Here is a 25,402-nt window from a genome sequence, read left to right as displayed (position 1 = left end):
TACATTTGCTCTGAGGGTGCCAAGGCCATATGGAATAGAAATCTGAGCTAAAATAAACCTGTCTGTAGTCTTTCCATGCAAGAAGGAAACTGTAAAAACAGATTTGGGGCGATCCTGATATGAGTTACTAAGATATCATTTGCAAGCCTCTTCAATGTCTCTTTCAGTCCACTTTATTTCCACTAGGAACAACTGCTTACCCCTTTGAGAGTAGTTCTTTGTAACAATTCCTCACAACAATATACCTGCAAAATTAAACTGAGTCTCTTGGACCATTCACAGTATGGTAAGAGAGCATATAAGGCAATAATTCTAAGTCTACAAGAAACAAATATTTCACAATTTTACAACTTTAAGAAAATATGTAGGAGGAGTACCAAACAAACTTGGCATGTTTAAAAATATACTTGGTGCTTGTCAACTCTCAAATAGTACAGACATATTGTTTGTATTATCAATGATAACAAGAAAATCACAAAGAATTAATCATGAGTATCTGCCTTCATCTTAGGATCACAATAACAAGGCCGACATGCTGCATTTCTGCTGCGATGAGGCAAAAATCTAACACGTGAATCCTATGAAGACAAAGCTCATCATTTTTATGTGTTTTTGAAGAATTCCAAATCAAGAAATCATGTCCCATTTTTGAGATGAACGCTTCCTTCTACCCCACACAACAAAGATGAGAGCATAAAGAGAAATTTTTGATATATGTGAGTAACTAGATATACATATGCTGACTTCAGTAAGGCTCTAATCTCAGAGATAAGGAGCCAGTAGAGAAGTGTGTCTCCAGTAAATTAGCTCCTAAAAAATTTGAACCTCCTTAATATCTACAGAAAAATCTTATTTAAAAAAATGGTAAATTCACCAAGCACACACCGTTTTGTCATTGAGCCTTTGATTTCTGTCATTTGGCACTCCTTAATTCCAAAAGACAAGACTGATAGAGATCATCTGCTCAAAGCAAGACAGTGAGATGATAACCAATACAAGACCTAAACATTTCAACTCCATTGTCACTGATACAAGGGAACATGAGTTCCAGGAAGGAAAAACTGAATGCCATGCTTGGATTTTTGCCATGGAGAAAAATCTACTCTAGCATGTGTTGTATGACACTGATACTTACTTTGAGTAGGTTTTTAAAATGATACCTGCTACAGTTATCATGGATCCATGCATCCTTAAAGTCTTACAGGTTACAGAATAGCAGGGGCAAATATTTTTATAAGCCACATGGCACTGTTGTCGTTTTGTTCCCTGGAGGAAGAGATACTTTTCCAACTATTACACTACCTTTCTATTCCTGGGGTCAGTTGAATCTGGTCATGATCCTGGACAAAAACTGTGATGGAGAATTGGTTTTCTGTGACGGAGATTCCTGGAGCTCATACTCTGGATGTGCGCAGACTTTTAAGGCAACCATGGCCAATCGAGGTAGAGAAGGTGAGGGCACTGCTATTTGCAAGACACATGCAGGTGGTGCTCGATCGTGATGATCAGTACTGATGATGACAACAGCTGCTGACATTTACAGAGGGAGTGCAATGCCATGTACAACATGCACAAGGCTTTAACATGTCACCTTACCATATCCTCACAACACCATTGTGACTTAAAACTATTAGCAACACAACCTCACGGATGAAAAAATAAAGGCACAGTAGTTACCTGGCCCAAGTTCACTGGGAGTTGAACTCAAATCTGTTCATTTACTGAGCCCATGCTCTTCATCACCACAGTGCCAGCTGCGTAAGGAGTCAGACTCAAGTCAGTCACCACTCCACCTCTCATATAACCTTGGCCAAGTTACTTAACATCACAAAGCCTCAGTTTCTCCATCTGTAATGTGCAAATTATAGCACCACCTGCCTTACAGGTATCAGAAAAAACATTTCAAACTTGGAAATAGGCAAACGAGATTACTGGATTTCTTTAGTATAGTGTTCCCACTGCTGGGTGTGACTTTCTGTTTACAGGGCTATTTTACAACTGATGGGAGACAGTAACTTGTGTAAGCTCTTATGGACCAGCAGGACATTATCCTGTTCTGTATCTGGCCCAATAATCTATCAAATCTCACACACACACACACACACACACACACACACACACACACAAAATCTCAAATTATTTTTGGACTAATTTTAACATCTTACTAGGTCCCTCACCCTCTTAAATTAATGAGCTGAATAAGATCTTAAACTGTGTTTATATTTGCACAACACCCATGAAGTTGCCCTTCTGAAAAGTGATTTTTAACACTCGATTGTTCTGAGAATTAAGTGAGATGATGCATATGAAATGTTCAGCATAGGGCCTGTCACGTAGGATTCAATTAACGTCATTTGTTAACATCATTGCTATGATCATCTCAATAACTGTCACCACCACTACCATACTATTTAAATTTTTAATGTTAAGAATTGTTTCTGTTTACTCATATTCAAATATTAACAGTGAACAGTTAATAACTAGTTCTGAGAATAGTTCCAAAATTACACTGTTACCCATAGCTGAAGCCACTTTACAAGTTGGCCTTGAGAGCAGTTATTTTGCAAATTACACACAGTACAGAAATGGAGTTATTAAGGGATCCACTTTCGATGCACAGAAGGTTGTGCATCAGCCGGGCTGCCATCACCTCTGTTAAACAGGATTCATTAGAGTGATAACTGACAGTGGTTTCCCTTTCTAAGTGATTGCTCTGTAGTTCCATTATGTTCTGCCAAGGAAGTACTACTCATTAATTACCAATAAACTGAGTACCAACTGTGCTTGCAGTAGAAGGTTTGGAACTGTTAATCTTGGGGTGGGGAAGGTGGCAGGAAGAGGAGAACTCCACCTGGCCAGGTGCAGGAGACGCATGGCGAGAGGATCTTATTACAGGCATGGGCGGGGAGGGACAGAGCTCCTGAGAGGATGGAAGACCTCTGCTTTTGAGGCCCCTGGTATACTGAGAAAAGCAGAAGGGAAGAAATCTCAAACCAGTGGTCCAAAAAGTATGCCTATCTTTAAAAAAAAAAAGCAAACTTTGAACAGGAAAAAATAAAATCAAAATAATTAAGATATTCCTAAGGTAATGACAGAACTTCTTAAATTAAAAAAAAATTTTTAATGAATTTATTTATTTTGGCTGCTTTGGGTCTTCGTTGCTGCATGCGGGCTTTCTATTGTTGCGGCGAGCGGGGGCTACTCTTCGTTGCGGTGTGCGGGCTTCTCGTTGCGGTGGCTTCTCTTGCTGTGGAGCACAGGCTCTAGGCACGCGGGCTTCAGTAGTTGTGGCACACAGGCTCAGTAGTTGTGGCTCATGGGTGTAGTTGCTCCGTAGCATGTGGGATTTTCCTTTTTTTTAATTCAAAGTACGTGGCAGGTGAATGGTCAAGAGGTATGGCAGAGGGCTTTTTGCATTCCAGCTAGAACACTTCTGTAACTCTCCTCTTTTGGAAATAATATCTAAAATCTAAATTGAGGCTTTTTGTGAAAATGCAGGCTGAAGCCCGAGGGTTGAGCCCTCTTCCCTCACCCCTCAGACCCTGAGCTCCGACTTTCAATGAACCATCTGGTATCCTGTGCCCCAGAGCTGGGCTCCTTGCCTGCTTGCTTTGTCTTTCACTACAGAGCCATTAGGAGGCTCTTTCTAGAGATTCTGGGAGACACATCCTCGTTGCTCTCCAACTTCTTCCATCAGCCAAGTTGCATCCACAGCCACAATGGTCTTTTGTTTCTCCAATTCCTGCCATGTATTACTTACTATAATTTTTCTGAATGCAGTTCATCACACAAGCTATCAGTCGGTTTCACATTCAAGTGTCTCACCTCATCAATAAGACTGCACCTTCTTGAGGACAAGGACATGCTGGGAAGGATAATTAAAAATTACAGAGGGCCACTGCTTTGAAATCTGTCTGGCCATGTGGGCACTTGGCAGAGCAGACAAGCAAGAACCGCCTTTGTTTATTCCTCCAGCATTCCTCTGCCACAGGAAAGGGAGACCATTGCTTTTTTAAAATGTTTTAAAGGTATTTGTGGATTTCTGGCTTCAGGAGAGCCCAAGACCTATCATCAGAAGCCTCTGGACTCCCTTGGTATGTGCAGACATCTGTTGGTATCTGAGTCCCTGTTGTACAGTGTTTTTAAAAAGAGGATCCTGGGTTTCCTTCACGATCAAAAGAGAGCAGTGCTCTCTCCAAGAGATTGGTGCTGAAAGGTGGGAGAATATAGTGAACTGGGGCAAGGGGCCAAGAATTGGGTAGAGGTCAAGGTCAGCCAAAGGCCAAGTGAGAAAGACTAACAGAACCAGCTAATCAGTAATGTATCGGGGCACTGAAGCAGGGGTAGGTGTGACAGAAGAGGGACAGACCAAAAGGCCTGAGGGACAAGGGCAGAGACGGGAGGTGGGCACTGCAGGCCTATTCTGTCCGCTCCCGAGGAAGCGAAGAGCTTCGGGAAACTAGAGAATACAGGGGGCTCCAGCTCAGCCCAGCTTGGCTTTAGAAAGGCACAAGCCCCAAGGCAAAAGCACTCCAGGCATTCTGGAAACACAAAGGGGCACCATCAGAGGAGAGGAAGGAAAATTTCAAAAATTTTAATTTGGAATTAATTTCAAATGTATCCCCAAATTCCACGAACCAGATAGCACAAGGAACACCTATCTACACCCCAGATCCATCTTGAGTTAACATTTTCCCCATCTGCTTATCATTTGCACTTTCTCCCTATACACATACTGTTTATTTCCCGTCCTTATTTTGAAAATAAGTTTCATTCAGTGTGCATTTAAGAATAAGGACAATTTGTCTTATCACCACAGTACAGCAACCAGCTTCAGTAAATGTAACATTGGTACCATATTTTATCTAATCCACCATCTTCTTCCCCAGTTTTGTCTATTAACTAGTGATGTCCCTTATGGCATTCTCCCTGTCCATTGTAAGATCTAGTATAGGCTCTCATTTAGGGCCCCTGTCTCTGTAGTCTCCTTTGATCTCAAACATTTCTTTGACTTTTTTTGTTTCACAATATATCCCCACTTGTACCTTCAACATACTTTTTTTTTTTTTTTTTAATAGAACTATTCCTTACTGGGGTTTCTCTGATGTGTCCTGGAGATTGGATTCGGGTTACATATTCCCGGCCCCAAAAGTGTACTGGCCAAATTGTGCCCTTCTCAGGGCATCACATCAGGAGGGACACGATGATTGCCCTTCACTGGTGATCTTTCAGTTCTCATCACCGGTCAAGATGTTGTCAGCTTTCTCCACTGCAGAGTTCGTGGAGAGTCGCCACAGTTTCCTGCTTCAACAGTGCTTGGACGGAACCCGACGCTCGTCCCCAGCTCCGGCCGGCCGCCCAGCACCAGCCCTCGCCACCACCTCACGGCGCCCTCCGACCGCCCCAAGGTCCCCGCTGCCGCCTCTCCTCGGCCGCCCGCCATGACGACCGCGTCCCACTCGCAGGGGCGCCAGCACTACCACCAGCACTCGGAGGCCGCCGTCAACCACCAGATCAGCCTGGAGCTATATGCCTCCTACGTCTACCTGTCCGTGTCGTATTATTTTGACCGCAATGATGTGGCTTTGAAGAACTCTGCCAAATACTTTCTTCATCAATCTCGTGAGGAGAGGGAACATGCTGAGAAACTGATGAATCAGCTGCATAACCAACAGGGTGGCCGAATCTTCCTTCAGGATATCAAGAAACCAGACCATGATGACTGGGAGAATGGGCTGAATGCAATGGAATGTGCGCTACGCTCGGAAAAAAGTGTGAATCAGTCACTACTGGAACTGCACAAACTGGTCACTGACAAAAATGACCCCAATTTGTGTGACTTCATTGAGACTCATGACCTGAATGAGCGGGTGAAATCCATCAAAGAACTGGGTGACCACATAACCAACTTGCCCAAGATGGGGGCCCCCGAATCTGGCATGACAGAGTATCTCTTTGACAAGCACACCCTGGAATACAGAGATAATGAGAGCTAAGCCTTAGGCTGGCTTCCTGTAGCCACAGGGGTGACTTCCCTGCATCAAGGCAGTGCATGCGTGTTTGGGTTACCTTTACCTTTTCCGTAAGTTGTACCAAAACATCTACGAGTTCTTTCCTTAGCACCATTCCTTCAAATAAAGTAATTTGGTACCTCCCCCCCAGCAAAAAAAATATTCTGATTGTGTATTAGACAGGACGAGGATTTCGTTCACTATGTTCACACTGACAAACTATACACATTTTTAAAAGCTTAAAAGTGTGTTTTGTTTGTTTTAAATAATGACACACGTTTAGGACCAGCATGTAATTGTTCACTTTGCACCGTCTACCACTCTGGGCTGTGAGCTTTTATTATGCAAAAGCTGTGGTCTGTGAGCCATTGTTTGTCTGCCTCCTTCCGCCCTCTCAATAAAACAACACATACAATAACCAATAAACACGCTGCTTTTAAAATGCGGTCCAGAAGTGGATTTTCACATTTTGAAGCGCATCACAGGCTGTCTAAGCTAAGAGACATTTGAAATCAATTGATACAACATACACGCTTTTACAGTTGAGAAAATCAAGGCCTAGGGAGGAAAAAGTGCACGATGTCATGTAAAACAACAGTTCTTTACGAATGATTATAAAATCAATTTAAGGGGCCATGGCTGGCATATTTTAAGTTGAAATAAAAAATGTCTGAGTGCTCAGCATACAGCAAGGGTAAACACTGTTTCGTGCAACTTTTGTTTTAACTACATGTGTTTATGAGCACGTATGCTCCTCTTTGTTGGGTAATGATATTCAATCTATTTCTTACTGAAGGTCCTGGTTAAAAACCTTTAAAAAAAAAAAAACCAAAAAAACTCCACGAGGACCTAGGTCTTCCAACTTAAGAACCAGTGATCACTCTACTAGAAAAGTTCTTCTTTAACTTTAGTGTGAAAATAAATAAAGGTTGAAATGCAGTTTCTATTTCAAAAGGTCTGGGTTGGGATCTGAGAATCCGTATTTTGCATAGGCCTGTGGGTGAGAATAAGCCACTGGTGTTGCCTTGTGGACACCTTTGAGAAGCATGGTGGAAACGCTATATCCCAGGAGGCACCTAGTTTACCGTGAAGGATATCTACATGAAGTACGTATCAAATATATAAATTTAAATATGAATAACTAATTCTTGGAAATGTTTAGATTAAAACAAAACCCAAAAAATCTTCTACAGAGAATCAGCTCAACTCGCAGCCCAGAAAATGCGCTTACTGTGATAGTCCTAAGAACGTAGGGACTTCTAGTATTCATGATACGCCACACATGAAAACCAACGCACCAAGAATCCCGAGGGTTGGGATTAGTTCCCCCAAATTACAGATGCGCAAACACATTCAGACATCTTATTTTGTCCAAGGTCATACTGCTTGAGAACAGAAGGGAATGGATTAGAACCTAGCCAATTCCTAAGGTCATGCTTCTGTTATACTCACAGCCCCACACGTGGATACTATTTGTACACATAAACACGCTTTAAACGTGACACATATACAAATATGCACGTTAGCATTTCTCTAAGCAGTCTACAGTTTTCAAGAGTCAGAGATCAGTGAGAGGAAACGAATGTGTTCATCAAACTCTAGAATTGTGTGCCTTCTGATGTAGCTCAGGCAACACCATTAATATTGTCAAAATTAAAGGGGTCTCTTCAAAACAGTCCCGTTCGATTGGGGGGAGGGAGTTAGAAGGCTGGGGGGGGAAAGAGTGAGCAGCAAATGACAAGCACTACAAACAAGATTCCATCATCTATAACTTAGATTTCATGCAGTATATTTAGTGCAAACCCTGGCACTTTATACAAATAGCTTGTCACGTAAAGTGCAAACAACTCTCTTTTGACAAAGTGATACGGCTTTGGAGCTGGGTTAACTGCTTTATATACTGCAAAGCTCTTTAAGTGACAAATGAAAGCAGAGTCTTGAAATTACAATGATATGGAATTACCGCACAAATTCTTTCTGGTTTGATGGGGGTTGTGGGGAGGGAGCAAAAGGATAGCATTCTGCAATTAATTAAAAAGAAAATCTGAGAGGATATGAAGTCAGAGGTTTCTAATCTTGACTCTGTAAAAGGGACTTTGAAGATACTGGCACAAAATTGAGATACGGTCCCAAAAACTTCAAATGAGATGTACAATGTTGTTTAAAGATCTGGCTGAAGTGCTTCTTTTGACCTAAAATATGCCCAGCACGGGTGCAGTAATTATCTCTGCTAGAGATGTTTGGTGTGCTGGCATTGAAACCTTTCGATATGTTTGATAATGTAGCTTTTTGTGTACACACACTGCTTGCCCAAGCTGTCTACATCAGTGGCATGTTCAAATGAAGCCAAATAATTTAAAAGGCTCTGCTTTCACGCTGGCTTTATTTAGCTTGAATAAACATTGCCAGTCCATCTCATATAAAACCTCACTTCATAAATGCAGCTGCCCTGTGCTCATCTCTTAATAAGGATTTGTACAAAGAGACCGGTTGGGCAACATAGCTCTGATAGATGATTAATAAGAAATATAGGATTTCTTTCTTAAAAATCATACTATGACCATAAGAGGGAAAATTCATTATCCATAAATCAAAAGGAGCAAAGGATTTCAGTTGTATCAGAAGCCTTATCTGACTTCAATCTGACAGTTAACTTTAGGCCGTAAATGATTAAATAAAAGTCTAAGTTCACCCAAGCCTGGCAAAAATAAAACTCAAAGCCCAGAAACTTCAAATAACATAAGAAAAAGTCACAGAATTTTCAACCTCAAAAAGAAATGGAGAGGAGATGTATGATAGGATGGAAACTGTGATTTCAGATGGAGGGTCTCTTTTGCTGTTTGTGTTTTTCAGAACTAGATTTAAATTTTGCAATACCTTCCAACAGAAAATAAAGTTTTGAGAGTAATGTGACCGATTTTAACTTTTTAAAGAAAACTTTTAAATTGAGATATTGCGTCTATAAAATGTGGTGGCAAAATCTTTAACATCCCTTCCAGTGACAGGTAGGGGGTCTATCTCCTTGAGTCTGGTGGGCTCGGTAAGTACTCTGACCAAGAGAATTCAGCCAAACTTACTCTGCCCAGGTCTTAAGAAACTGTTGTGTCTCCACTTACTCTCTTGAAACACCAGCTCTTAAAGTCATGAACTGTTCTAAGGTAAGATGTCTGACCATCTTGAGGTCAACATGTCCCGAGAAAGCCCATTTAGATAGCCCCAGGGGGTGGGGCGGGGAGAGAGAAGGCGCAGGGGAGAACCTAACTGACTTTCTGCCATTGGAGTCGCCCCAGTCGAGGTACCAGACTTTACTGGATGAGATAATCCAATCATCCTTGCACTGCCCTTTGCGAATCCCTGACCCACACCATTGTGAGATATAATACCAACAAACTGTTTTCAGCTGTTAACGTTTTTCAATGGTTTATTACACAGCAATAGGTATCCAGAACATATAGTAAGGTGGGATAATCTTAAGTGTGCCACTCTGCATTTTTGCATATGTATACACACAGGTAACCAGGACCCAGACAGTGAAACACTGTTTCCATTACTCCAGAAGACTCCCTCTGCCCCTTCCCAGACAGTGCCCTCAATAAACTACCTCCCACCTACACACACACACACACACACACACACACACGTAAGTACTATTCTAACTTCTATCACCATTGGTCAGTTCTGTCAGTTCTTGAATTTTCCAATACAGTACATCATACAGTAGGTACTCTTCAGTAGCCAGCTTCTTTCATTCAACTGTCTCTGAGATTCATTAATGTTGCTGCATGGGACAGTAGGTGGTATGCTTTCAACTGCTGTGAAGTATTCCATTTTACAAGTCTACTACATTTATCCATTTGGTGACTGAAGGACATCTGGGCTGCTTCTAGTTTGGGTTTTTCTAAAGAAAGCTGTTATGAACATTCTTCTCCAGTCTTTTGGTGGGTAAATGCATTCATTTTGGGGGTATAAACCTAGGAGTAGGGTTTCTGAACTTTGGGGTAGGGTGTATGTTGACAAAGGATTGGTTCAGATTCTGACTACTTAGGGATCTGCTCATCAGCGTTGTGTTGTAGTTTCTTCTGTCCCTGTATCTAGCAAATATTGAGAAATAATCATGCCAAGCCTTAAATTAAGCTATTCATGATTTGTCCTTCCATATTTGACCTCTCCTGACTAACTGCACAGTAGTATTGTTCTCAACAATGTCTACTGTCATGAAGATGACACTGTTCTTGGAAAAATCCTATCAGGCAAAGTCAACCTCTAAAATGGCATTGTAATAAATATGCAGAAATGTCACTTTTTGCATTAGCCCAAAGGTTTTGTATAGCTTAAGGATATGTGCAGTAAGCTAACTATAAAAATAGAAACTTGACAGTGGGTATGTACGTGTGTGTCAAAATAATATTACTCTTCCTGGGAGTATGGAAGAAAAAATGACACAATACCCACCCACATGATTTTTATAGATCTGCCTCTTTGCCAGATGTCACCTTTTATAAGCTGCTTTATAAAAACATGACAGTGTAAGTGCAATAGTGTGTTTACTGCTTGATAAACTTTAGTAATAAACTTAGGATTGGCTGGAAATTAAAGCCTTAGGGAACCCGTTCATTAAGCATTTAGGACAAGTGAATAAACAAAAAAATGCAAACTGTTAAGTGCTCAATGTATGCAGATCAAGGTACTGGCAGCAAGCACTATTTCTCAGTAGGGATGTCTTACAGAAATATCTGCCAGTTTCCGTGCCACTGAGCTAAACACATTACAGCCAAACCTAAAGGATGCCGCTCGCAGCGCTACCAATTGGAGTGAAATCTAGAACCTTAACAAACGCTATAGGCTCACCAGAAACACATTAAGCCTTTTCCTAAAGTGTTCTGTAACTCAGCACAGCATATCTTACATATGGCAAATGGCGTTTCCAACAACTATTTTTCTGAAAAGACTTCAGGAATTTCTTAAATAGCACACACTCACTATTTTCTTTATTGGTGGGGTATATATAGCAGTGTTTCTTGAAGAATACCCTGAGGATTGTTGAATTATCTATAGTGACTGGTAAAAATAGAGACTCCAGAGTCCACTCTTAACTGATTGAAACAAAATCTCTGAGGTAAGAGGCCCAAGAAACAATGTTTCATTAAGTGACTCCAAATGATTCTTATTCACAATAAAATTTGTAAACCACAGCCGTACAGGAGTCTTAAAATAAATTTTCAGGGCAAAGTATACGTTTCCAGTAATGTGTCAATTTGAAGTGAATAATATGTATTCTTAAAACCTTAAGGTTCAATTTTTTACTCAACTTTAGATTTTAAAAGAATCAAACAACTTGTATCCATTTAAATTACTTTCTTCCTTATAGGTACGTACGAGGATCAATCAAACAAAGTCTAGTTAAGGACTTTTGAAAATCAATCCCTGTAACAAATACATACATCACTGAACTTTTCTGAGGATTCTACTTACTCTGGGACTGACATTTGCAATCTTTGATAAACATGAAATGCAGCAACTCTCAAAATGAAACCATCCCTTTATCAGAGGGTCTGTTAGAATTCCTCTGTTTCTCATTAGATTTTTCTGTTGCTTACTCTTCACAATGAAATCCATCCATACCCAAACCTCATGGATACTGCAATAGTTAACTACCACAAAGTGACCGACATGCAGTCTGCGTGGGATGGAGCCTCATAAAAACGCTAACAAAAATATTAAAATAATGGTATTATCTTTCTGTTAACAAATCACTACACCAAAGAGACAGCTAATATGTAGGAGAAACTGTCAAAACTCCACAGGTGCTACAGAACATTAGTACTGGGAATTACTAATCCAAGATTCCACATTGGCCACCTAAAAAAGCTCAACACGTCCTGACACAATGCAGCGACGAAGCAGTAGAGGATTTTCTGGACATGAGACATACGGAAAATCCTATCAAATCACAATAAGAAGCAAAGAGTACCTGCCTCTTTCCTTGGAAGTTAAAAGGAAGATTTTCTTCTCTGAAAAGAACAGCACTGAATCGAGAGTGAAATAGAAATCAGAAAAATAAACTATGGGGAAAGTTGGAGAGAAAGGTATGGGATTAGTAGAGGGAGATGTTCCTTCATAAAAAGAACCTAGTTGTTTAAAAAGAGAGAAAGAGAAAGAAAGAAAAAAAGCCTTCAGGAAGCAGTGAAATATATCAAGTAAATTCCACCCAAGTCCCAAGTCTCTATCCTTTGGGCCTTGTCACAACACATACACCTCATCAGAAGGGTCAAAACCACAATTACTGGCATCCTGAACATGTGATGTGATGGAGGGAGCATCACATTCCTCGTCAGCAGAACTATACTCTTGTTGGACTATAGTACTCATTACCTGACATTTTATGAGTTTACTATCTCTGTATTAAGTTCCTATTAGTGCTGTAACAAGTTAACTATAAACTTCGTGGCTTAGAATGACACAGATTTATTCTCTTACAGTTTTGGAGGCCAGAAGTCTGAAGTCAGTTTCACAGGGCTGAAGGCAAGATGCTGACTGGGCTGCTTCCTTCTGGTGGCTTGAAGGGGAGAATCCATTTCCATGCCTTTTTCAGTTTCTAGTGGCAGCCTGTATTCCTTGGTTTGTGACCTCTTCTGCAATCTTCAAAGAGCATCACTGCAATCTCTGCCTCTGTTGTCATATTTCCTTTTTTCTAATGCTGACTCTTGCCTCCCTCTTACAAAGACCCTTTATGCTGGGCCTACCCAGATAATTTGGGATATCTCATCTCAAGATTCTTTTTTTGTTGTGTTTTGGGGTTTTTTCGTTTGTTTTCTTTCTTTCTTTCTTTTTTTTTTTTTTTGCAGTACGCAGGCCTCTCACTGTTGTGGCCTCTCCCATTGCGGGGCACAGGCTCCAGACGCGCAGGCTCAGCGGCCATGGCTCACGGGCCCAGCCGCTCTGCGGCATGTGGGATCCTCCCAGACCGGGGCACGAACCCGTGTCCCCTGCATCGTCAGGCAGACTCTCAACCACTGCGCCACCAGGGAAGCCCCTGTTTTATTTTTTAATAGATCTTTATTGGAGTATAATTGCTTCACAGTACTGTGTTAGTTGCTGTTGTACAACAAAGCGAGTCAGCCATATGCATACACATGTCCCCAAATCCCCTCCCTCTTGAGCCTCCCTCCCATACCCCCTATCCCACCCCTCTAGGTCATCGCAAAGCACTGAGCCGACCTCCCTGTGTATGCTGCTGCTTCCCACCAGCCAACTATTTTACATTCGGTAGTGTATATATGTCGATGCTACTCTCACTTTGCCCCAGCTTTGCCCTCCCACTCCATGTCCTCAAGTCCATTTTCTCTGTCTACCTCTTTACTCCTGCCCTGCAACTAGGTTCATCAGTACCATTTTTTTTCTTTTTAGATTCCATATATATGCGTTAGCATACGGTATTTGCTTTTCTTTTTCTGACTTACTTCACTCTGTATGACAGACTCTAGGTTCACCCACCTCACTACAAATAACTCAATTTCGTTTCTTTTTATGGCTGAGTAATAGTCCATTGCATATATGTGCCACAACTTCCTTATCCATTCATCTGTCGATGGACGTTTAGGTTGGTTCCATGTCCTACTGTAAATAGTGCTTCAGTGAACATTGTGGTACATGTCACTTTTTGAATTATGGTTTTCTCAGTGTATATGCCCAGTAGTGGCATTGCTTGGTCATATGGTAGTTCTATTTTTAGTTTTTCAAGGGACTTCCACACTGTTTTCCACAGTGGTTGTATCAATTACATTCCGACCAACAGTGCAGGAGGATTTCCTTTTCACCACACCCTTTCCAGCATTTATTGTTTCTAGATTTTTTGATAATGGCCATTCTGACTGGTGTGAGGTGATACCTCATTGTAGTTTTGATTTGCATTTCTCTAATGATTAGTGATGTTGAGCATCTTTTCATGTGCCTCTTAGCCATCTGCATGTCTTCCTTGGTGAGATGTCTATTTAGGTCTTCAGCCCGTTTTTTAACTGGATTGTTTGTTTTTTTGAAATTGAGCTCCATGAGCTATTTGCGTATTTTGGAGATTAATCCACTGTCTGTTGTTTCATTTGCAAATATTTTCTCGCATTCTGAGGGTTGTCTTTTTGTCTTGTTTATGGTTTCCTTTGCTGTACAAAAGCTTTTAAGTTTAATTAAGTCCCATTTGTTTATTTTTGTTTTTATTTCCATTACTCTAGGAGGTGGGTCAAAAAAGATCTTGCTGTGGTTTATGTCAAAGAGTGTTTTTCCTATGTTTTCCTCTAAGAGTGTCATAGTGTCTGGTTAAGTGTTTAATCCATTTGAGTGTACTTTTGTGTATGGTGTTAGGAAGTGTTCTAATTTCATTCTTTTAAGTGTAGCTGTTCAGTTTTCCCAGCTCCACTTATTGAAGAGGCTGTCTTTTCTCCATTGTATATTCTTGCCTCCTTTGTCGTAAATTAGGTGCCCATAGGTGCGTGGGTTTATCTCCGGGCATTCTATCTTGTACCACTGATTTAAATTTCTGGTTTTGTGTCAATACCATACTGTCTTGATTACTGTAGCTCTGTGGTATAGTTTGAAGTCAGGGAGCCTGATTCCTCCAACTCCATTTTACTTTCTCAAGATCGCTTTAGCTACTCAGGGTCTTTGTGTTTCCATACGAATTGTAAAATTTTTTGTTCTAATACTGTGAAAAATGCCATTGGTGGTTTATAGGGGATTGCATTGAATCTGTAGATTGCTTTGGGTAGTATAGTCATTTTCACAATATTGATTCTTCCAATCCAAGAACATGGTATATTTACCCATCTGTTTATGTCATCTTTGGTTTCTTTCATCAGTGTTTTATAGTTTACTGAGCACAAGTCTTTCACCTCCTTAGGCAGGTTTATTCCTAGGTATTTTATTCTTTTTGTTGCAATGGTAAATGGGAGGGTTTCCTTAATTTCTCTTTCTGATTTGTTGTTGTTGGTGTATAGGAATGCAAGATTTCTGTGCATTAATTTTGTATCCTGCAACCTTACCAAATTCATTGAGTAGTTCTAGTAGTTTTCTGGTGGCATCTTCACGATTTTCTGTGTATAGTATCATGTCATCGGCAAACAGTGACAGTTTTACTTCTTCTTTTCCAATTCATATTCCTTTTATTTCTTCTTCTTCTCTGATTGCTGTGGCTAGGACTTCCAAAACTATGTTGAATAAGAGTGGCAAGAGTGGACATACTTGTCTCGTTCCTGATTTTAGTGGAAATGCTTTCAGTTTTTCACCATTGAGAATGATCTTGGCTGTGGGTTTATCATATGTGGTCTTTATTATGTTGAGGTAGGTTCCCTCTATGCCCACTTTCTGGAGAGTTTTTATCATAAATGGTGTTGAATTCTGTCAAAAGCTTTTTCTGCATCTATTCAGATGATCACATGGTTTTCATTCCTTAATTTGTTAATGTGCCATATCACACTGATTGATTTGCGTATATTGAAGAATCCTTACATCCCTGGGATAAATCCCACTTGATCATGGTCTATGATCTTTTAATGTGCTGTTGGATTCTGTTTGCTAGTATTTTGTTCAGGATTTTTGCATCTATGTTCATCAGAGATATTGGTCTGTAATTTTCTTTTTTGTGATATCTGTGTCTGATTTTGGTATCAGGGTGATGGTGGCTTCATAGAATGAATTTGGGAGTGTTTCTCCCTCTGCAATTTTTTGGAAGAGTTTGAGAAGGATCGGTCTTAGCTCTTCTCTCAGTGTTTGATAGAATTCGCCTGTGAAGCCACCTGTTCCTGGACTTATGTTTGTTGGAAGATTTTTAAATTACGGTTTCTATTTCATTGCTTGTGACAAGTCTGTTTATGTTTTCTAATTCTTCCTGGTTCAGTCTTGGAAAATTGTACCAAGAATTTGTCCATTTCTTCATGGTTGTCCATTTTATCAGCATATAGTTGTTTGTAGTAGTCTCTTATAATCCTTTGTATTTCTTCAGTGTCAGCTGTGATTTCTCCTTTTTCATTTCTAATTTTATTGATTTGCGTCCTCTCCCTTTTTTTCTTGAGTCTGGCTAAGGGTTTATCAATTTTGTTTATCTTCTCAAAGAACTAGTTTTAGTTTTATTGATCTTTGCTATTGTTTTCTTGGTTTCTATTTCATTTATATCTGCTCTGATCTTTATGATTTCTTTCCTTCTACTGACTTTGGGTTTTCTTTGTTCTTCTTCCTCTAGTTGTTTTAAGGGTAGGGTTAGATTGTTTATTTGAGGTTTTTCTTGTTTCATTAGATCAGATTGTATTGCTGTAAACTTCCCTCTTAGAACTGCTTTTGCTGCATCCCATAGGTTTTGGGTCTTCGTGTTTTTATTGTCATTTGTTTCTAAGTATTTTTTTTAATTTCTTCTTTGATTTCTCCAGTGATCTCTTGATTATTTGGTAGCACACTGCTTAGCCTCCGTGTATTTGTGTTTTTTTTTACAGTTTTTTTCCTGTAATTGATTTCCAGTCTCATAGCATTGTGGTCAGAAAAGATGCTTGATATGATTTCAATTTTCTTAAATTTTCCAAGGCTTGATTTGTGACCCAAGATGTGATCTATCCTGGATAAAGTTCCATGTGCACTTGAGAAGAAAGTATATTCTGCCACTTTTGGGTGGAATGTTCTATAAATATCAATTAGATCTATCTGGTCTATTGTGTCACTTAAAGCTTGTGTTTCCTTCTTTATTTTCTGTTTGGATGATCTGTCTGTTGGTTTAAGTGGGGTGTTAATGTCCCCTACTATTATGGTGTTACTGTCGATTTCCCCTTTCATGGTTGTTAGCATTTGCCTTATGTATTGAGGTGCTCCTATATTGGGTGCATAAACATTTATAATTGTTATATCTTCTTCTTGGATTGATCCTTTGATCATTATGTAGTGTCCCTCCTCATCTCTTGTAACAGTCTTTATTTTAAAGTCTATTTTATCTGATACAAGTATTGCTACTCTAGCTTTCTTTTGATTTCCATTTGCATGTAATATCTTTTTCCATCCCTTCACTTTCAGTCTGTATGTGTCCCTAGGTCTGAAGTGGGTCTCTTGTAGACAGCATATCTATGGGTCTTGTTTTTGTATCCATTCAACCAGTCTTTGTCTTCTGGTCGGGGCATTTAATCCATTTACATCCAAGGTTATTATTGATATGTATGTTCCTATTACCATTTTCTTAACTGTTTTGGGTTTTTGTGGGTCTTTTTCTTCTCTTGTGTTTCCCACTTAGAGAAGTTTCTTTAGCATTTGTTGTAAAGCTGGTTTGGTGGTGCTGAATTCTCGTAGCTTTTGCTTGTCTGAAAAGCTTTTGACTTCTCCATCCAATCTGAATGAGAGCCTTGCTGGGCAGAGTAATCTTGGTTGTAGGTTTTTCTCTTTCATCAGTTTAAGTATATCCTGCCACTCCCTTCTGGCCTGCAGAGTTTCCACTGAAAAGTCAGCTGATAACCTCATGGGGATTCCTTTGTATGTTATTTTTTTTTTTCCCCTTGCTGCTTTTAATATTTTTTCTTTGAATTTAATTTTTGTTAGTTTGATTAATATGTGTCTTGGTGTGTTTTCCCTAGGGTTTATCCTGTATGGGACTCTCTGTGCTTCCTGGACTTGGGTGACTATTTCCTTTCCCATGTTAGGGAAGTTTCCAACCATAATCTCTTCAAATATTTTCTCAGACTTTTTTTTTTTCTCTTCCTCTTCTGGGACCCCTATAATTCGAATGTTGGTGTGTTTAGTGTTGTCCCAGAGATCTCTGAGACTGTCTTGAATTCTTTTCATTCTTTTTTCTTTATTCTGCTCCTCGGCAGTCATTTCTACCATTTTGTCTTCCAGCTCACTTATTCGTTCTTCTGGCTCAGTTATTCTGTTATTGATTCCTTCAATAAATAGGAATCAATTTTTTTTTTTATTTCAGTTATTGTGTTGTTCAACTCTGTTTGTTCTTTAGTTCTTCTAGATCTTAGTTAAACATTTCTTGTATTTTCTCAATCTGTGCCTCCATTCTATTTCCGAGATTCTGGATCATCTTTACTATCATTACTCTGAATTCTTTTTCAGGTAGATTGCCTACTTCCTCTTCATTTATTTGGTCTGGTAGGTTTTTACCTTGCTCCTTCATCTGTGACATAATTTTTTTGCTGTCTCTTTTTCTTTTTTTTTTTTTTTAATTAGTGGGAGTTCCTGTTTTACTGTTTGTTTGGCCTGAGGCTTCCAACACTGGTGTTTGTAGGCTACTGGGTAGAGCTGGGTCTTGGTGCTGAGCTGAGGAACTCTGTGAGACCTCACTCTGATGAATATTACCTGGGGTCTTACATTCTCTGTTAGTCCAGTGGTTCTGACTCAGAACTCCCACCGCAGGAGCTCCGGCCCAACCCCAGACCCATGAACCAAGATCCCACAAGCCGTCGGTTCACTTCGGGGTTCCTCCCATCTCCTTGGGTGTCAGAGTTCCCCACCACCGGCTGGCAGGCGCCCTAGTTGTGGGGAGGCGCTAACTCCATGTCTTCCCACACCACCATCCTGACTCCACCTATCATCTCCAGATTCTTAATCACATCTGCAAAGACCCTTCTGCCACAGAAGGCAACACTGACAGGCTCCAGGAACTAAGAATGTGAGCCTATTTGCAGGTCATTATTCAACCTCCATAATCTCTGAATTTTCCTTTTAAAACTTATTCAGGGCTTCCCTGGTGGCGCAGTGGTTGGGAGTCCGCCTGCCGATGCAGGGGACACAGGTTCGTGCCCCGGTCCGGGAAGATCCCACATGCCGCGGAGCGGCTAGGCCTGTGAGCCATGGCTGCTGAGCCTGCGCGTCCAGAGCCTGTGCTCCGCAACAGGAGAGGCCACAACAGTGAGAGGCCCGTGTACCGCCAAAAAAAAAAAAAAAAAAAAAAAACTTATTCATTTACTCATTCATCTACCCACCCACTGACCCCCCTTCACTCCACAGGAGTTGGTTGGTCAGGCCATACAGTATGGCCAAGCAAACCGTATGCAATGAATTTTCAAAAGATGTGCTGACAAATTCTGATCAATACGTAAAATTGATTTTTACTGCAAATGAGTATATGTTCTGACAGGATGATGTTTCTCAGAAACAAACAAACAAACAAACATTGAGCAGAATAGGTGATAGAGTACCGTATAGATTAGGATAACTAGCTGCCAGTAAAAGGGCAGAGACAGTGCTTAATGTTAAAGGCACACTAGAGAAATGTATCAGATTTTCTGGAATGTACAGACCGTGTTTACAGGAAGATAAAGGAACTTCCCTTATGAGCATGTTAAAGACCACGTCAAGGACAGAAAATGGCCCAACTCAAACTGCAGCAGGTCCACAGTGAGACCAAATGAATAAAGTATCAATAATAACTGTGGAAGCTTCCAGAGATGATGTGGCAAGCTGTTCCTCTCCAGTGGTGATTTTACTGTAATTATCGTAATGTGTTTTGGGTTGCTGACTTTCTGCCTTTTCACACGAGTATGGATCCCTGGTCCTGAGGATGGAGGCATCTTTCCACAATCTTTTGGGTGGAGGCTGGGGAGGGGGGAAAATGCCTAAGTATCACAGGATTCTCTTAGGAAGAAAAAGAGGGAAACTCTTTCAGTTAATCCACTAAGAGGGGGCACCAGAGCATCTCTGCACAAAAACACAGTCACTTGGGGCTCTTGGTACCTCGGTTTAAAGTGCTCCACAGGATGGCAGCTTATGCCTGAATTTCTCCCACACAAGGTCCCTCTCAAGTGAATTTCCATATGTACAACCCAGTCCCTATTTCAAGTAAAACCATTTAAAGTAAACTTTTCAAATTCAGTGAAAATCATCCAGCCATTCTCACACTTTCATGAAAAGAATGACAATGTGAAGCTTCCCCTTTATTTTTAGTTTGTTTATCCTGTGTAAAGTTCTAGAAGCAAGCACACTCACTAAAGGAAAAGAAGAGCCGGAGTGGGGGGGGGGGGGCGGGCACAGGGAGACAGTGGCAACATTACTCTGAGTGAGTAGTGTGAAGAAGAAAATATTTTCAGGACCAAACCTCAAAATAAAATTTGAGTGCCCCAAGTAAACACAAATGAAGCAACAACAAGTGACAAAAATGGCTAACTGGAGATAAATTTTCTTCTACATTTCTAATCACAACACAAATCGTCTCCAATAAAGAAGCATTTTAACAGGTGCACACTAAAAAAAATGCTTTTTACTTTGATTTAAATTCAAGTGTTATGCCTTGTCCAACAACTGTAATGGGAGAAAGACTGTATATCCTGAATGCTACATTTGAACTAGGTGGCAATTCTCTCCCTGGTATCAATTTCAGACATTCATATAAATCTTAAAAAAATGATAAAGTTACTGACCTAAAAGCATCCAATAAGTAAACATACACATTTCTATAAAATGTGTGCTATAAATCAAAAATTACAAGTAACACAGAAAGAAAGATGGATATTTATAATTAGTGAGATATAAATTTGAAATAGGGGAACTTATTAATATTTTAATCTTTCTGATAATTCTTTCAAACGACCTAATGTATTTATACCAGCAAATATTGCCTCAAGGAGTCAAATGAAATCTAAATCATAATGATCACCCATTTAACTAATTTATTAAATCAAACATGTTCAATTATACACTAAATCTAATGATATGACCAGAATGAAGGCAGAGCCACAAATTTCAGTGAGAATTAAGAATATTATTAAAGGTCTTTTAACTTGTTATCTACTTGATCAGGGATACCCAAAACATGCTTGGCCCTCTTAGTTCTCTAGGATCAGGGTTTCCCCAACCAAAGATAATAGTTACCACAGCATTTGCTACACGGTACCCACCTTTCAAAGAATAGACAGCCAATATCTCATCTAATTCTTCAAGCAACTTGAGAAAGAGAGGTGTCCCTGTCCACACTTTCGATATGAGGAACCAAGCATTGAGAGATTTAATAACTTGCTCAAGATTACAGAACTAGTGGTTGACAGAAGAACCCCAAAGCCTATAGAGAAATTTCTGAAATCCAAGGACTTCCTATATATAAAAGGTACCCACATCCAGGCCTCTCAACATAGATTCCATATCAGAATTTCCCATGGAAGTTTTTAGAAAAATACTTGTCCAGGCACACTTGTCCATACACATCTCCAAGTCATCATGATGTCTACTGTACGTGCAGAAGTTCTAGTCTCTGCATTTCAAGAGATCCTGGCGGTACATTAGGACTGAAACTCCTGTTTTTTAGTAACAGTAGATCACAATGGTATCATAACTACTTGAAATAAATGGCATGCCTACAATGTTAAGGTGCTTTCACATATGTGACCACATGTGACATAACATTAACTTGGCAAGGGTGACAGGGAGAGACACTGGTTGTTATACCCAATTAAGGTTTGAGCCAACTGACACAAAGGAAGCATTGAGGCAGGAGATAGATGGGCTCCAGGTTAGACATTTACAGCCAGACTCCTGTTTATACTTCCAGATAAAAATAACAACAGAGTAAATAACTGGACTTTGCCTCTGGTGGACTATTTAAGATAACAGTAATGGCAGGGGCAGAGAGGAGCTGAGCCCTGCCCAGATAAGAGATAAAGGGAATCACACAAGTGATTCAAACTATCACTCTCTCTCTGAGCCCGCCCATGAGTGTCTATTCACACATACTCTTTTTCCTCCTAATAAACACTTTACTTGTTTCACTACTTTCTATCTTTTTGTGAAAATGCATTTCCACAAAGCCAACGGGCCAGGGCCTTGTCACTGGCCTTGTGGTCTAGTGGCTAGGATTCAGCGCTCTCACTGCCGCGGCCTGACTTCAATCTCAGGTTGGGGAACGAAATCCTGCTTCAAGCCGCTACAGGTTGAGGCCACCCAAAATCAGCACCAACTTCCTGACCTTGGAGGCAACTCAAACGTTCTACAACCCAGTCTTTCTGTTTCATTAACAAGAAGTCTAAGGTCCAGAAAGTCAGTGCCCTGACTTTCTCAAGATCACTCACTAGAAAACAAGGGTGCTAAAATTCCTAAAATTCCGTATGCAACGCATTACTTCCAGTACCTTGGGCCTGCCCCCCCAGCCTTCTTACTTGAAGCACCATTTTCCCATTATTTTCACTCTGCCAATCACACAGATAATAAACAGAGAATGAGAATTTTGGAGCTGAAAGATTCCTACTGGGCAATTTTGAGTACTTCCTGAGGGCCATACACTTTCATATGTTGTCTTGTTAGACCACAGTGATCCAGTGTCCCCAAAGCTGCAGAAAATGTGACTTGCTCCAGGTCACACTGCAGGACTAAAGCAAGGCCAGGACCCTGGGGGTCTCCAGACTTCACACCAGGAGGCCGAGTGCACCAGGAGCAGTTCCCCAACCACAGTCACCTTCATGGCTTTGGTCACATCTTACGCCCCCTGTACTATCACTTGGTGTTTATTTTCTTTACATCTGCTCAGTTTGTCTTTAAATTACTTTGAAATATTCTATCTCTACTAGCAAACCAGTATCACCTACCACAGATAGAGAGCTAACCTTGTTAACTTTGAAACAAAAGAGATGTTAAACTCTTGCTAGAAGGGATCCCTGCCTGAGGCTCCCTGCCTGAGTTTTCCCTTTTCGTGAATACAGGCATCAGTGAAGTGCATGTGATGATCATGAGCCTTCTAGATATTCATGAATTCACCCCAAAGGTCATATAAAAGTGACCAGATTATTTCCACAGTGTTAATATGTCCCTCTAATTCTCATTCTTAGTACTCAAAGAACATGTCAGCACTTTATACGCAGAGAGTGAAATACCAACCTGCAGTTTTTTCATATTATTCATATACGTATTTTTATACATGATTAAAGGAAGAAAAACATGATGGAAATTTAGAAATATGAAGGCATGATACATATTTTATAATTACATTTTACTGTGTTCTGTTAAGTGACCAGAGGGTTTTTGAAGACACAGATGCTTCCAAATTAAATTATTATTATTAAACCCCTTAAGCCTCATAGTAACTTTAGACTGTCACTAGAAACTTTTGATAAATTAAATAATATGCAGTATATAAGCATCAGACATAGTTTAATATATTTAAAATAGATTCTTAGTTTAATATATTTAAAATAGATTCTTACACATCTGTAAGCGCAAACTAAGACCTGAAATGTTTTAAATACATTTTTCCTTTAGTGAAAATGTTTTGTTTTGATTTGTTTTTCAGAAATCTAATTAATGAAAGCTACAGAGCAATAATCTAGCATAGAGAAATGCCTTGAGAGTTGGGATTTTTTTAACGCTTACCACTAAATTCATTCTGTTGCTAAAAATGATTTTTTTTACTTTGAATCTAATAGGATTTGGTGAATAAAATAATAATGTGAATATGTAGCTAAATTTCCAATAGTAGAAGAAATTTCACATGTAATAAACCAAACCAAAAGGGAATTAATAATACAGAGTCAAACTACAATGTCCACTTCAGAATGAAATTGAATCAGTGTTCCTTGCCCTGCAAGGAGGGTATTTGTTGAAGCAAAGGGGACCAAGAAGATTAGCTTTACAGGATAATCATGTTATGTTACACTTTAATTGAATGTACTTACATTTTGAACTATACAATTGTTTTTGTAATGTTTCCAAATGTGTATAATCATCAGCCATGTAATGGTAGGTTTCTACTTAAGTTTTGCAATCAAAGGAGAACAGAAATCAAATACATCTAGTGTGGGCACTTCACATCACTTAAAACAAAACGGATAAGCATTTGACCATCAGCTAGCAGGAAATTTACCAATGTACTAAATTTTACAGGCATCCCCCTGCCCGATCATACAGTAAATGGTAATTACTTTATACTGCAAAGATGCACAGGGACTTCCCTGGTGGTCCAGTGGGTAAGACTCCATACTCCCAATGCAGGGGGCCTGGGTTCAATCCCTGGTCAGGGAACTAGATCCCACGTGCATGCCACAACTAAGAAGCCCGCATGCCGCGACTAAGACCCAGTGCAGCCAAAATAAAGAAAGAAGTATTTAAAAAAAGAAAGAAAGAAAGAAAGATGCACAGTCTCCCTCACCAGAATTCTCTCCCTTTGCCAAGAGCTACCAGCAGTAGTAACCATCAGCTAAGGGATGGGGCTGGAGTAAAACATACTCCTTCGCTGTGACCATATCTCCCCTCCGTTGAAGAAAAGGCATGTAAAAATGCTTTCTAGAGGAAGCATTTTCTGAGGCTAAAGCAATACCTCCATTTTTTCCACCGCCTTTCTATTAGTGGACCCCAATAACTGAAAAATCACACTCTACTTTCCGCATTTAAAATTGATAGAACCCGGCAATGTTAATTATGTAAGTGAGAGGAGACAAGAAGTGGAAAATGCCGGAAGCAAATGTGGAAAATGAGGCTCAAGCTCTGCTCACTGAGGCTTCCCAGCCACTTCATGTACATCACACTCACTTCAGATATACTGTAGAATTCTTCCAAAGATTAGAGACAAGAATATGGATTTTTAAACACACCCAGGTTTGAGATCCACTACTATGTCCTGACTGAATAACCTGTCGCTACTGTATTAGGTTCCCAGAGGAAACAGAATCCACCTCAGATGGTCCAAAAGCAGAGGCTCTATTGAAGTTTTCTTAACAGAGGAGCAAGTAGGGAAAGGAACCAGCAAGGGACATGGAGGCACTCAGAGTAGCAACAGCAGGAAGCCAGGGCGTCCCTGCTCCCCAGAAGGCAAGGGGAGGCAATGGTTATACCACAGCCCAGGGAGGCTGGGCTGGATGTGGGCGACCAGGAAGCGTAGCCATGGTCAACTGCAGTGTTCAGTCAGGGGAGAAGCAGGGGAGACAATCCCAACTGCTTTCTGCTTCAGTCCTCCAACTTCTTGCCTAACCATCACATTAGTCAATCCCAGATCCAAGGGAGACTGGGCAGTGTAGTACACAGGACAGAAAGGGGCAGAGACTGGACAGAGAATAAGGCAGAAGGGGCAGAGGCAGGGATGTGGGTGAAAGTGGCAGAGTAAGCAACACACTGAACAATGACAATCAAAACAAAATCATCCTGGCTGAGTACAGACATGAATCTCTGAAATTCCATACACTCTTACACGGAAGATTACAAAAAAGACCAATGATCAGGATGTTCCCCATGGGTGCACAATGACCTATTCCAAGCCAAAACTCTGTCCTGATTTATGCTGTGGTCTTTTCAAGGGGGAGCTTCCCCACCCAGGTCCCAGTCTTCAAATATTGGAACCAACAGTCCCCCTGGAGTCAGCAATAAATGAAAATGGTGCCTTTAATTTCAAATTATTAAGTAACACATTGATGAATAACCATGGCATGATTAGTTAATTCAGGACCTCAGTG

General features: G+C 40.3%; 2 protein-coding genes across 12 annotated transcripts in view; one reads left to right on the top strand and one right to left on the bottom strand.

Annotated features, from left to right (window-relative positions):
- FHIT (fragile histidine triad diadenosine triphosphatase) overlaps window positions 1-25,402 on the bottom strand; it is a 1,449,512-nt gene that overhangs the window by 549,111 nt on the left and 874,999 nt on the right. The window lies entirely within an intron of this gene.
- LOC309967419 (ferritin heavy chain-like) lies at window positions 4,983-5,996 on the top strand (the record flags this gene model as incomplete). Its single annotated transcript, XM_082848068.1, has 1 exon — window positions 4,983-5,996. The coding sequence occupies exon 1, from the start codon at window positions 5,442-5,444 to the stop codon at window positions 5,994-5,996; it is 555 nt and encodes a 184-aa protein (XP_082704194.1). The 5' UTR covers window positions 4,983-5,441.

Source organism: Leucopleurus acutus (assembly GCF_964270905.1).
Source record: "Leucopleurus acutus genome assembly, chromosome: 10".
NCBI classification, from domain to species: Eukaryota; Metazoa; Chordata; class Mammalia; order Artiodactyla; family Delphinidae; genus Leucopleurus; species Leucopleurus acutus.
The sequence above is the reverse complement of the archived record's forward strand: the minus strand, read 5'-3'. Positions and strand labels throughout refer to the sequence as shown.